This window comes from Anticarsia gemmatalis, chromosome 16 (assembly GCF_050436995.1).
Source record: "Anticarsia gemmatalis isolate Benzon Research Colony breed Stoneville strain chromosome 16, ilAntGemm2 primary, whole genome shotgun sequence".
Taxonomy (NCBI): Eukaryota; Metazoa; Arthropoda; class Insecta; order Lepidoptera; family Erebidae; genus Anticarsia; species Anticarsia gemmatalis.
The window spans coordinates 10,745,084-10,758,576 of NC_134760.1; the positions used below are offsets into that span (position 1 = coordinate 10,745,084).

General features: G+C 34.5%; 2 protein-coding genes across 2 annotated transcripts in view; both read left to right on the forward strand.

Moving 5' to 3' along the window:
• The window catches only part of LOC142979396 (rho-related GTP-binding protein RhoN-like), a 159,545-nt gene that overhangs the window by 103,191 nt on the left and 42,861 nt on the right, over positions 1-13,493 (forward strand). The window contains exon 2 of the mRNA XM_076124277.1: positions 11,284-11,433. Within this exon, the coding sequence (XP_075980392.1) occupies positions 11,290-11,433 (144 nt within the window). The 5' untranslated portion in view covers positions 11,284-11,289. The remainder of the gene's footprint in view (positions 1-11,283; positions 11,434-13,493) is intronic.
• Positions 3,762-4,890, forward strand: LOC142979376 (uncharacterized). The gene has a single exon (XM_076124244.1). It carries the CDS (start codon positions 4,141-4,143, stop codon positions 4,888-4,890), a length of 750 nt encoding a protein of 249 aa, XP_075980359.1. The 5' UTR covers positions 3,762-4,140.

Sequence of the window (13,493 nt, forward strand, 5' to 3'; positions counted from 1 at the left end):
TTATACGACGTTTATTAGTAAGACAATACGTTAACAGACTTATGCTTGATTTCACCAACACCTACAAAGTTTTCGAGGACCCCTGTGTTAAGTGTCAGTTAAGGGTTGATTTTAAACTTCACTGGTAACGTCAGCTACTAAACGACCATTGCCATCTGACCATTGCTCCGATTATAAAGGAACCCTAAGCATGTTAAGGGCCAATTACGGGATATTTTAAAATGTCACAAAATATAATATCAGTTGCTATGTGACTCTCACAAATATAAATTTTCGTTAGGAATTGTTTAGGGGACGGTGATGAAATATACCATTATTTTCTTGAACACTTTAGAAGCTGTAAACGGCAGCTGGAGGCCTAACCGATTAACAATTTGATCTAATGGCAGATAAAGCCTCCAGAAGGCATTGTTTCAAACGGTTTTCCAATTGGCGAAAGTTTATTAAGAAATAAATTTGTAGGGGTCGAGGAGTTAGGGCCAATTTTAAGAGAGAGTTACACTTATACTGTAACGAGATTAAATGTTAAAACGATAAATATATAAAAGAGAACTTAGAAACAGAGGTCTTATAGGTATTTTTTTTTGTTCTTTACCTTTAAGTCAAAATCTGCTTTAAAATGTTGTAGCTCATAGTCACCGGGTTTGGGGCTTTTGTTTCCTGGTTAAGTCAAAGAGTAAGGTCTGTAGTTACAATTAAAATCATTACAGTTTTGATATAAACCTGCCTCTAATAAACACATCTAGCTTAGTTATAGGAGCTTACAGAGTTCCTAGTATTGCACTGCACTAATAATATAAACATAACAGAAAATTAAAACCATCAATACAATTTAATAACCTAAAGAATATAATATGCTCATTTTGCTTCTCTAATTAAAATTTCCGAGAACTCTGCTATTCTATATGATTAACTAAAGATAACTTACAATTCTTAATCAAAACCTCACATGAGTTTCAGGTAATATTTACTAAATTAACTTTTGTTCCTGGAAGCGTCTCTCATTATGGAAACAGTACGTATTATCTAACTATTGTACATGTAAAGGAGTTTATCCATTGAAATATTCGACACATTTACAACCATGAAGAACCTAAACCATCTCAAACGTTTTATAGAAAAATGTGTAGCCTACACATTATCGAAAGCTAGCTACAAATGTTTGGAGTGCATTCGATGAAACACAAAATTGATTCAAAATAAAAAGCAGACTAAATTTAACTACGACAGCGTTGTTGCATTTCTATTGTCGTAGATTCTTGAAGTCCAAAAATGTGGAACACGGTCTAAACATCAAAAGAACTTAAAGCTTTCAACCATCAAACATTTAGGAAGAATAAGATCTAAATTATTTTTATACTGAAAACTCCGATAACCACATAAAATTTCACTAATCTGCTACACATAAACGTGCTTCTATGGCAATTTACTGTCCTAAAATACATTGTAACACCATCCATTTTTGAAGCGAAAACGTAGCCTCACAGATTAGTCTGCAATGGGATAGCGGCTTTACATCCAAAATTATACAGTTTGTATCTAAAATTGCAAACTCAACGCACAGGCGATTAACAACAAGTAATTAATGTAAGCCGTTTAAACTGTGATTTTAATACAATTTCACTATGCAGCCGGTAGATGGCGTTGTTTCGTTAGAATGTAAATTACTAGTGCCCTCTCGTTGTGATTATGTTTACACTATTTACGGTGACAACGTTCGGGTTGACGGGAAAATGCATTGTCAGGTTTAAAGGCTGTAGTTTGGTTAGTAATGGGATGTTTTGTTGGAGCTGTTACATTTTGAAGTCGTTTGTTAGTGGTTTAAATGATTATCGACCATGTTGCTCCTAAATTTAGAAGGGATTTAGGAAATCAGACAACTGGGAACATTTAATTGGTGTGCTTGCTAAGTCATTTAGCTTTTTTATTTTTTTACTTATGCTCTATCAGTCCTAATGAGGGGTATAGTCAAGATACAGTTAACATCTCTTCAAAACCCAGTGGTTTTACAGGATCATATATTATGACGCTCGAAACCATCCGCTTTACGTAAAATAACTGGTATTTAGCTGCACCTGGTGAGCCTAGAAGCCGACTCCAATGTAGTTGGAAGAAAGGCTGAGCTGTATAATTATTACCTAAAAGTACCTGGTCCAGCCTAATTACCCTACCAAGATCTAATCAACCTACAATAATCTTTAACATTCATTTTCACTCTACAAGACAATGCCATAACGAGGTTAGATAAATCAAGATCACACAATAAGCAACGTTCCAATAAATTCTCACAACTAGATAAACAACTATCACGAACACTTTCCCTTTCAAGTACTAAGTACTTGTTATTGCGTTACAAACACCAACTTTCCTACGCAGAGCTAGTTTTTTGCAGTATTTTGCTTTTCCACTGCTTTTTAGCGCACGATTAGCGCGTTCTTAATGGGAATTATTTGCCAATAGGTATACTTTCTTTCAGGCGAACTACAGCTTGGTCCTATTAGGTCGGGGAAAAAGTATTTTCGCATTATAATATGTATGAACTTGTAATAAAATCTTCAAGAATCACAAATGAGTACACGGTACATTAGGTTTCTTTCAGTGAGCTCGTGAGATACCCAAATATCGAGCTTCTTTGTGTAGAGAAAAGATTTTATTACAAGTTCATACATACTATAATGCGAAAAGACTTTTCCCCGACCTAATATGTTTAAATTGCTACAACGATCTAAACATGTTTAGTTTTCATTTTATTCTTGCTCAATTTCGAACTGACTTGCCTACGGGTCGTCTTTTTTCATTATTCACTAAAAGTAATGCTTGTATAATGGACTGATTTTCTTCAGTTCACATTTGTTAAACTGATTAGCGCGCCCTAGCGTAAGTTACATGAACTATTTTCTTCCACACTTCATGTTGCCTAGGTTAACAAAAAAATATTAAACTCGTACTCGTAAAAGAAACATCTAAAATGCTCAGATGAGGAGCTAGAAACGTAGCTTATTTTGTAAATATTGTTGAATTTGTAATTATTACATACTGAAACATTTTATTAGACACTCATTTGATACTAAAGAAAATATGATATAGTGACGTCACTACGTTGTATTTCTATACTAAAATGTGTTTTTGACATTTCATAAAGAGTAGCTGATTTGCCTGGTAGGCAACTACCGTATTGTCAAAGACTAACAGCTGTATATAAAGAAGTGTAGGAAATCACGTCTTTCAATAAATTGTACATACTTATCTATCGCTAGCAACTCAATACTAACAGACTGATCGCGATCGTTTAAAACTAACGAACTTTTGCAAAGTTTCATACCGTATATAACTGGCGTAAGTCCCGGGGCTGCCTCAAAACTGTGCAATCTATTGATTGAATGTCCTTTTGACGGGGTGGTAAGCCTTTGCTTCCACGAGAGCTGAGTTCATTTCCTAAATGGGGAACATTTTTGTTCGCGTGTTCGTTGAAGGCAATAGTTTATTAGGATTTTTTTCCTTTAACTTAATTTGATACATTAATTACAACAAACCTACAGCTTACAAAGAAAAATATTTTTTTCTGTTATAAGATAAGATGAAGACTCATCTGAAAGAATACAGTTTCAGATTTAGTAAGAAAATATTTTAGTAGTATCAAGTCTATAAACACCATATCGATAAAGCTTTTTTTAAGTCACCTTAGAACCAGTAACCAGTTTTTTTTTTTTTTTTTTTTTTTTTTTTTTTTTTTTTTTTTTTTTTTTTTTTTTTTTTTTTTTTTTTTTTTTTTTTTTTCCGGTTCCGGTGCTCGAAGCGTAAACATTGTTGTAGTACAGATCCTCCAACTTATTGTGATTAAAAATCATTTACGAACTGTTGGACACGATAAATAGTTGAAAACACAATCTTAACGTGTAGTGGACTTGTGTAAATATTAACTAACAGTGCAATTAAAGTGAATGTGAGAAAAAGTAAAACTGATTATAAAAACCAACGATTACCGAAGTGAGGTTAGAAATTGATTGTGACATTAGTAGACACTGTCAACTGTCAAGTCAACTTGACAGGATCGATATCATTCGTTCATTGCGTCGGTGTTGCCAACACGAAAAATTTCTACCGCTGCGATTCATTTTACGCAAAAATTAAAACTTAAACATGGAAGATCAATTCGAAATCTTGTTTGAGAAAATGAAAATTGAAATGCAGAAACAGACGCTTGAACTGAAGGAATCTATAACTAATTCAGTCATGGAAAAAATGGATGAAAAAATAAAGCCTATTATAGCAGAAAATAAAGATTTAAAGGAAAAAGTAATAAGCCTTGAGAAAGAGATAGAATATATGAAAAGAGATAAGAAGAAAAACAACATTATTATTTTTGGATTACAAGAGGAAGAAGAATCAACGACAGGATTAATAGAAGTGGTGAAGAACATATTTAATAAGGACTTAAATATAAATATTGGGGATTTTGAAATAAATCAAATTTTTCGCATCGGCAAGAAAAGCCCAGGCAGAAAACCGAGACCGGTTTTGCTCTCTCTTGTCAATTCATGGAAGAAAACTGAGATACTGAGAGTTCGGAAAAATCTGAAAGACATATATATAACAGAAGACTATTCTAAAGAAGTATTGGAGAAGAGGAAAATGTTACAAACAAAATTGAAAGAGGAAAGGATAAAAGGGAATTTTGCATATCTCAGGTACGATAAGCTCGTAGTAAAGGAAAATAATGCAAGTAACGAAAAAAGAAAAAGGGGAGAAGCTTATTCACCGGGTGATAACACACAAACTAAAAAACAGCAAGTCTGGACGCCATCACATACAAATAGGCGCAACGCCTTTGATGTGATGAGAGGCAGATCCAACTCTCTCTCGTGCCCCAAGGCGGATAATAGGCAATAACAATTAACTATCGGCAACCGGGAAACAAAACAACACAAAAATATAGAAAACCAAACATACAGAAACTACCAACCTCCCCCAAGCCGACTGGTCCTCGTGGGGGAAAATGACCACGACCCTCTAAAGATAAACAACCAGAAAAAGAAACGTAACGATAACGATATATATATCGCCACTTTAAACTGTCGATCACTAGGAACCACTGAAAAACTACAAGAATTGGAATTAGCATTGGATGAAATAAAATGGGACATAATTGGTCTTAGCGAAGTGAGAAGATTAGGGGAAAGAATTGAAGACCATGGTAAATACATACTTTACCATATTGGGGAGACGCCTGGATTGTACGGTGTCGGCTTCATGATCAAAAGAAACCTCGCCAAAAACATACAGGAACTAAGAGGGATTTCAGAACGGATCGCATTACTCAACATTCTATTACCTGTAGATGGTGAGGAAGACCGAATATGGTCAATAATCCAGGCGTATTCGCCAACTGAATCCAATAGAAGAGAAGACATATCAAAAATTGAAAAATTCTACGCAGACCTACAATTAACTGCTGCAAATGAATCAAAAAACCTAATAGTTATGGGAGATTTTAATGGACAAATTGGCACACAGAAAACGGGAGAAGAATATACCGTAGGAAATCACGGATGGGGCAATAGAAGTAAAAACGGCTCACGATTGGTGTCCTTTGCTATTGAAAATAAATTAAGCATTATAAACAGTTTTTACAAAAAGAAACCATCAAAGAAATGGACATGGATATCTCCTAATGGCCGGCATAAAAACGAGATCGACTATGTTATGTCTAACAACTTAAAAGTTTTTGAAGACCTGTCTATCTTAAGAAATTTTAATTTTAACACAGATCATAGATTGGTTAGAGCTAAACTATCAGGGACACGTGTTAAAAGACCAAGACAATTTCACAATAATATGAGAGCCATCGAGTGTATTGGCAACACTGATTTACTTCTAAATAACCTTGAGACATCTTTACAAGGAAGGGAAAAAGAATGTATATCGACTCAAGAAAAATACACCCGATTGCTCAAACAACTAAAATCACAAACTAAAAAAGCAAATATGACCAGTAAGACAGCGATATCATTTAGAAGTAAGCAATTATTACAAGAACGGAAAGAACTTATACAACAAAGAAAACATAGCAACAATAATAATGTCCAAAAAATTGCAGAATTAAGCAAAAAGATAAGCGAACAACTAAGAAAAGAACGGAAAGCAAAAAGGTTTGCAACACTAAAGAAACATATAGAAAAAACAGGCGGAATAAAGAAGGCCCTAAAAGAAATGAGTTACAAAAAGGATTGGATTCCAAATATGAAAAATAAGAACAGGGGAAAGACCAGCAAAAGACCAGAAATTCTACAAATTGCTACAGAATACTACCAAAATTTATACCAAAGCCGTAAAGGTGACCAAGTAATAAAAGAATATAATTCGGCAGATACGGACGAGATAAACACAATCCTTAAGGAGGAAACCATAAAATCAATTGAAACACAAAAACTAGATAAAGCACCTGGATCAGATTTGGTCACAAATGAACTGTTAAAAATAACGTTACCAGTGATAGCACCAAGACTAACAGATCTATTCAATGAAATCCTTGAAACGGAAACCATCCCAGAAGACTGGACTAAATCGACCATCATACTGCTACATAAGAAAGGAGACAAAGGCGATATAGGAAACTACAGGCCGATCAGTTTAATGTCCAATATTTATAAAATATTTTCTAAAATCATTCTACAAAGAATCACTAATATACTAGATGAAAACCAACCAAAGGAACAAGCTGGTTTTCGTAGTAATTTTTCGACCATAGATCACATACACACTCTAAGACAAATATTACAGAAATATAGAGAATATAATAAAACGTATTACATTGGGTTTGTGGACTTTAATAAAGCGTTCGATACATTGGAGCATGAGTATATATGGGACGCTCTAGAAAGGCAAAGGGTGCCAGCAAAATATATAAGAATAATTAAAAATGTTTATACAGCAAGCACTGCACAAGTTAAACTTGAATCTACGGGCAACGAGTTTCCTATTGAAAGAGGTGTGCGTCAAGGAGATCCTATATCGCCTAAATTATTTTCGGCGGTGCTTGAGATGATCTTTAGGAATCTAAACTGGACTAAAAACGGCCTCAACATAAATGGCGTGAATCTCAACCATCTACGCTTCGCAGATGATTTGGTTTTGTTCTCAGAAGACGCCGAAACGCTGGGACTAATGTTGCAGCAACTATCTGATGAAAGCGCCAAGGCCGGTCTGACAATGAACCTAACTAAAACTAAAATTATGACGAACGCCCAGCAAACAGTAAACAACGAACAAATAACAGTAAATAACGAACAAATAGAATATGTGAAGGAGTATATATATCTGGGCCAACTTATATCTACAGATAATTGCATGGAAAAAGAAATAGAACGAAGAATAATGAATACCTGGAAACGGTTTTGGTCTCTGAAAGAGATAATGAAGGATAAAGATATGCCAATGTCAGCAAAAAAGAAAGTGTACGAAATATGCATTATGCCATGTTTACTTTACGGGTGCCAGACATGGGCATTAACAGAACTACAAGAACATAAAATAAAAGTCTGTCAAAATTCAATTGAAAGAAGTATATTAGGTATAAAAAGAAGAGATAGAGTAAAACTGCAGGAAATTAAAATGAAAACGAAATTTAAAAATGTACACACGACTTACCGACAGCTTAAATGGCGTTGGACTGGGCATATGCTAAGGGAAAATAGAGACAAATGGACAAAGATAGTGACAGAATGGTATCCAAGGGGAAACAAAAGAAATCGAGGCAGACAAACAATAAGATGGGAAGATGATATCCGGAAAATAGCTGGTCCAGTATGGACTCGTTTAGCTAGAGACAGAGATGCGTGGAAATCTTTAGAGGAGGCCTATGTCAACAGACAAGCTGTTCCACAGAAACACCAGTTGCCGATAGATAACAACCAAGTTAGTTAGAAAGAATGTTTAATTTTAGGAAGTAGGCATGTCAAGAATATTTTAATGTTTATTTGTTAAGAAACAGCAATAAAGGCTATTTTATTTTTATTTATTTTATTTTTAGAACCAGTACCATTGTTGCTCATGCCTAAATGTCCAGCAAAATCGACTATAGTATAGTTCTTCATGCAAATCCTTCCAGGAAAGAATTCAAATATCATCCAATATCACTCTTTCTTGCCCCAGGATCTCATATAAAACAACTCAAATCTGCCTCTATTATTCTCAAGCATTTTCTTCTATACTAACAAAACAACTATCTCACATTACAACCGAATCCACACAAAGCTTTCAAAACAAGACAATACGCTGTTCTGGAAGCATCCCGAATAGCTTACATTTAAATAAAGGCAGATTTAGACAACATTATACCGAGGGTATCGGATCCCACCTGTTGAAGTCCATTCTGAAGTCGTTTGCCGAACGTCTGGACTCCTTCAATGCTTATCGTGGCACAATCATCTAAAACAGCCACGATTTGGACGGAAATGTCTTGAATGATGAAGAAGTGAAAAGTATTTTCTTGATTCAGGTTTTGAAAAAGAGCGCGGTATAATTCAACTTTTACATGTTCAAATGATATTTTTAGGTCATAATAACTGCCAGCTGGTTCTCTATCTGTTCCAGATTGAGATCACTTCATTTAAAGGAACGATGTACTTACTAACGTTCTATCTACTATCAATTTTCAGCATTTTATATGAAAAATACACTTGTTTTAAAAGAACTTATAGCTATTGTCCGATACAAAAGCAATACGCTAATATCAAGTACAAAAAATCAGGCTACAGCCTTACACCAGAAAACTAAAACCTACCTACTCTAGTATGAAATCTGACTTCGGGTAGTTCACCAAACTAAAAATGGTTGCTGTATTACCTCAAAAAGCGTAACAAAAAACCAAAAGCCACGATTTCACCAGGAACTCAATTTCCTCACCGAAATGACTAACAATCGATAATTAAATAACAATACGTCATTGAAACAAGAGATGTTTGATCATTCATAATTAGCGTACAGTTGCGAATTAACGGCTGTAGATTTTCCACACACGGCTCAGATAAGTAGGTAATCAGCGAAATCGATACAATGAAATTCATTAATCGAATGAGTGGTTTTGTTCGTGTTCAGTATCGATTTATTGAAGGATGAAGAGCTTTAAAAGGTATATGGAAATTTGTGTTATGTGGGAAAGAGTTATATTGTATTTTTTTGTATAATGCCCTCGCCGGAAGCTGTTATTATTTTTTAAATAATACTGATACATGCCTACGTCATTCCTCTAGCGGGTAAGAGTCTTTATGACGATCTTCCTTTTTCGTATTTTATGCCGTAGTCGATTTTTTTTCTGGCTCTATTTAATTCGTCTCACCATCGCTTCCAAGGCCAATGCCTCCATGGAAGAAATATTTTTAAGGCCACTAATAAATTGTTATGGTATATAGTTACAAGTAGAAAGTATTTAAGGATAGTTCTTTCTCTGAAGGCGAAGGTTATTCGAACTTCTAGACTCAGTTTGCTCCACTGTATTTTAGTTGCTTTGTAACACTTTATTTAATGTGACTACTTACTTTCTTTTATTACTACGTTAAACAAAGATGCAACTAGTATATCGAATACAGTTCCACTTGAATTACGTAGTTCACTATCCGTTTATCTAAAAATTAGTACAATAATTTATGTACTTTTTCATTTCTTTTTTGTTTTATAAAGGGTATACACGCACACACAAGGACACGTCAACCCAATTACTGTGCTTGAAATATGAACACACAAACTGGCCAATTATATCTAGTGTTCTGTATTAATCTGTCAACAAATTTTGCTACATAGAGCATTTTCCGTTACATTATATAATACGCCTATACAAAAAGATATCAATCTACTCAATATATCGAAATGACAGCAATATACCTTTATATAACATCCGCGAAACCCTACAAAAACAAAATCAAATCCCCATACGAAATTCACATAATACGAAATCAGTGCCAACACGCCTAACAGCAAACATTACCTTTAAGGCTTTAACCGTGCATTATACCAAATATTGCTAACAAATCCCTACAAAAATGCTCACAAAAAGAATATATATCAAAAGATAAAAACCATTACGCGCTGTTACGGAATAACGATTATGTTTCAACTTTTCAAGCGAGCGATGAAAAACAAAATCGTATGCTTTTATTTTATGATCGTGGAATCTAGTTTATTTGCTTCCATGTTAGGCTGGGCATACAATGTTGAAGCAGTACTTTTTAGAAGCATTTTTAGGTCGCATGGTTGCTAAAGAGGCTATGAGTACATCGTCGTAAATATTTTTATGTGCTAAAAGAGTTGTAACGCGATGTATTATATTTGATACAATTACTAGGTAGTGCGATATACTTTTATTTAAGTATTGACTTAATTCTTAGTTTTTTAATAATATACTATATACTTGATTTTTAAATCCTATTACTGTCCCACTGCTGGGCAATTGTCCCGAACGCGAGAGGTATCATAAAATACGACTAATATACTTGATAAATGCATAAAAGCTTGTATTGATACTATAAAAAAACAAAGTGAAAAGAACGCTTATCCAAAAAAGAACTTGGTTTCACTACTCAAGAATCCGGAAACCCATAAACGCCGTACTGAATAACCCATGAAAACGTTACTGCTAAACTCACAGTACAATAAAAATCATAGATTTTATCTGGCGTAACAAACGTATGCCTGCGCCAGGCCTTAATAAAGGATCTAGGTACGTCGTGAATATTTATAGATGGCTAGAACGGCGCGGGAAAAAGAGGAGTTTCCAGTAAAAATCGTTTGAAAAGCAAATTGATAGACATTCTGTTAAAGTTTTTGCATGCATGAGTAAACGGATTACCGCACCGCACTCGAGCCGTAAAAATCTCTAGTTTTACTCCCATTCGTGGGAATTTGTATGGAAATATGTTGGCGAATGTCGTGTTTTTTACGGGAAAACTGTCACAATGGCATATAAAAGCAACTTTCGCTTTGGTTTTTACAAAATTCACTATATGGGACTTTACTTTTCTATAGTACCTCTATATCCATCGTTGCTTAATTAATATGCAGTTAAAATAAACATAATAATTAAAAATATTTAGAAAACTTTTAACCAATTGAAAAACTTATTTACATAATCTTTTAACTCACCTTCAATAAAGGTGAGATTATAAGACAAATAAATCCGGGAAAAAAGCCCTTACTTTCGGAGACATATAATACTACCCAATCACAATAAAAAACAACCAGCATTGAAGTCATCAATAGTTTATTTAACAGAATGTCTCCTTGTTTCAGCTAACAATGTGGTCCGGCAAGAAGTGCTCGGAAGGCAACAACGCCAGCACCCCCACAGCCGAGGAGGAGATCAAGGTGGTGCTGGTGGGAGACACACAGTGCGGGAAGACCTCGCTAGTCCAGAGGTTCGTCTCTGACACTTTTATTGAGGTAAGTCATATTTCGGTTACTTTGCAGTAACATTTTTAATGTGGTTAGTGGTCAATGTAGTGATCAACATCTTGACTCTACTTACGGACTGCTGTTAAGCGGCTGATTTCAATAATCTATCGTTAGTAAGGGATAGGCCTAGTACATTTGACAGCCATTTAAATGGAATATCATATTTAACTACAGCATGCTAGTTTAATGGAATAGTATACTTATCTACAGTGCAATTTTGATCAACATGCTTACTTTGTAAGTACCTTCTATGGTACTAACTAGATTGTTTTTTATTTATTTTTTTATTTATTTAAAAAAAAAGATAACTCCCGCACTAAGAATTGCTCTTTTGTCGCGGGAACTTTTACAAACATACAAACGACGGACACGAAGCACAACCTGACCCGAAGCAATTATTTGTGGATCGCACAAATAATTGCTCCGTGTGGAAATCGAACCCACGACCTCCCGTTGCAGTGGTATCGGCGTGGCGACCTAAACCACTGCACCACGGAGGCAGTCAATACTATCTACACTATACTATGTACTTAGAATTAATATTTTTATGATTGACACGGGTATTTGTTCTAAATCTACTTTTTGGTTGTACAGTCTATTGCAGTACTCTGCTTAGATTATCATTAAATGATCGTGGATAAACTGTCTAAAGATTTTATACAAAGCGACAACTGTTTTAAAGAAAAAAGAAATGCTTTTTAACTTATTTAGAACTTTAAAACGAAGCTCATTATTGTTCTAGAAAATTTGTTTGTAGGAAATTATATACATAATTTTCTCCTGATTGAAATAAACTCAATACATAGAATATCTCAAAAGGAAGTCATGTCATGTAAAATATCAGTAGATAGTCTAGCTATAGATTAAATTTCACGTTCGTGCCGATCTAATGGCTGACACTCTGACTGACAGCTTGTTACAGTTGAGAAAGTCACACAGTGTGAGTAAACATGTTTTGATAACGTGTTGAAGAATATTATATAAGTTTTATAATTGTTATTTGTCTTTTAACGGGTTGACAATGACATTGATATAAAGTACTAGCTAATTTTCTCGCCAACAAGCTGTGTAGCTTGGCGAGGAGAATACATGTAAAACATTATTTTGTACTATTATATGAATAAATTATTAAAAAAAAAAAAAATAAAAATAACGCTGCTCCAATTGTCTGAACGTCAGATTTATGAAGCAAAACCGTACTTGAAATTTGGGCATAACAAACATAAAAGATGAAACCGAAAAATTAAAGCTGTGTTAGTCTGGTATCTATATCGAAATAATAATTGAAAAATTTCATCTAAATTCTTTTAGTGTTTTTTTCAGGAAATAACAAACATCTTTCCAAACTTTCACATTTTTAGTATTAGTGGAATTAATCATAATAATAACGGCTTCCTTCTTCCGTCGAGGACTCCTAGGAGCTGCTGTTTAGCGACTGATTTCACTACTTGTTACGTCTCTACTTTATTGCCTTTTACACATTCAAATCTCAGGGACTATATCAAAGCCTAAACACCGAATTCTAGCTACGTCTATAAATGGTGTGCCGTGTGTCCGACAGATGGCACTAGAGTAGCCCTTCACAAGTTATTACATGTCTACATTAAGTCCTGTTTTACGAGTTTTCAGTAAAACAGTAAAGTCCTTCCATTTTAATAGTTTCGGGTCATCTCGGGATACGACTGGAATAATAAAATGGTTTAATAGAACTTAGTGGTCGTAAACGCGATCTGTAATCGTGAAGTCTGGAGTTTGACTCTTTGGCAAACGTATAATAATATTATTTGCAATTTTTATGTAAGAGTCTTTCAGTTTTCGATTCTTTTAACTATCATCGTATCATATTCTTCTGGTTACAAGTGATTTACTGGTACTCATATGCTTATTACACAAAGGTTAACTTAGATATCCCTTTACTGTCCACTGCAGGGCACGTCTCCTCCCATAATGAAAGATGACAGAAAACTTTGACATTTTCACTTTACCTTTAAATGAATATGAATCAGTCAGTCAGTCAATCAGGCGATGCTTACCACTAACCATACGAT

Bases quoted from the DNA above. Each gene is read 5' to 3' on its own strand.
- LOC142979376 (XM_076124244.1), top strand. From the start codon at position 4,141: ATGGAAGATCAATTCGAAATCTTGTTTGAGAAAATGAAAATTGAAATG.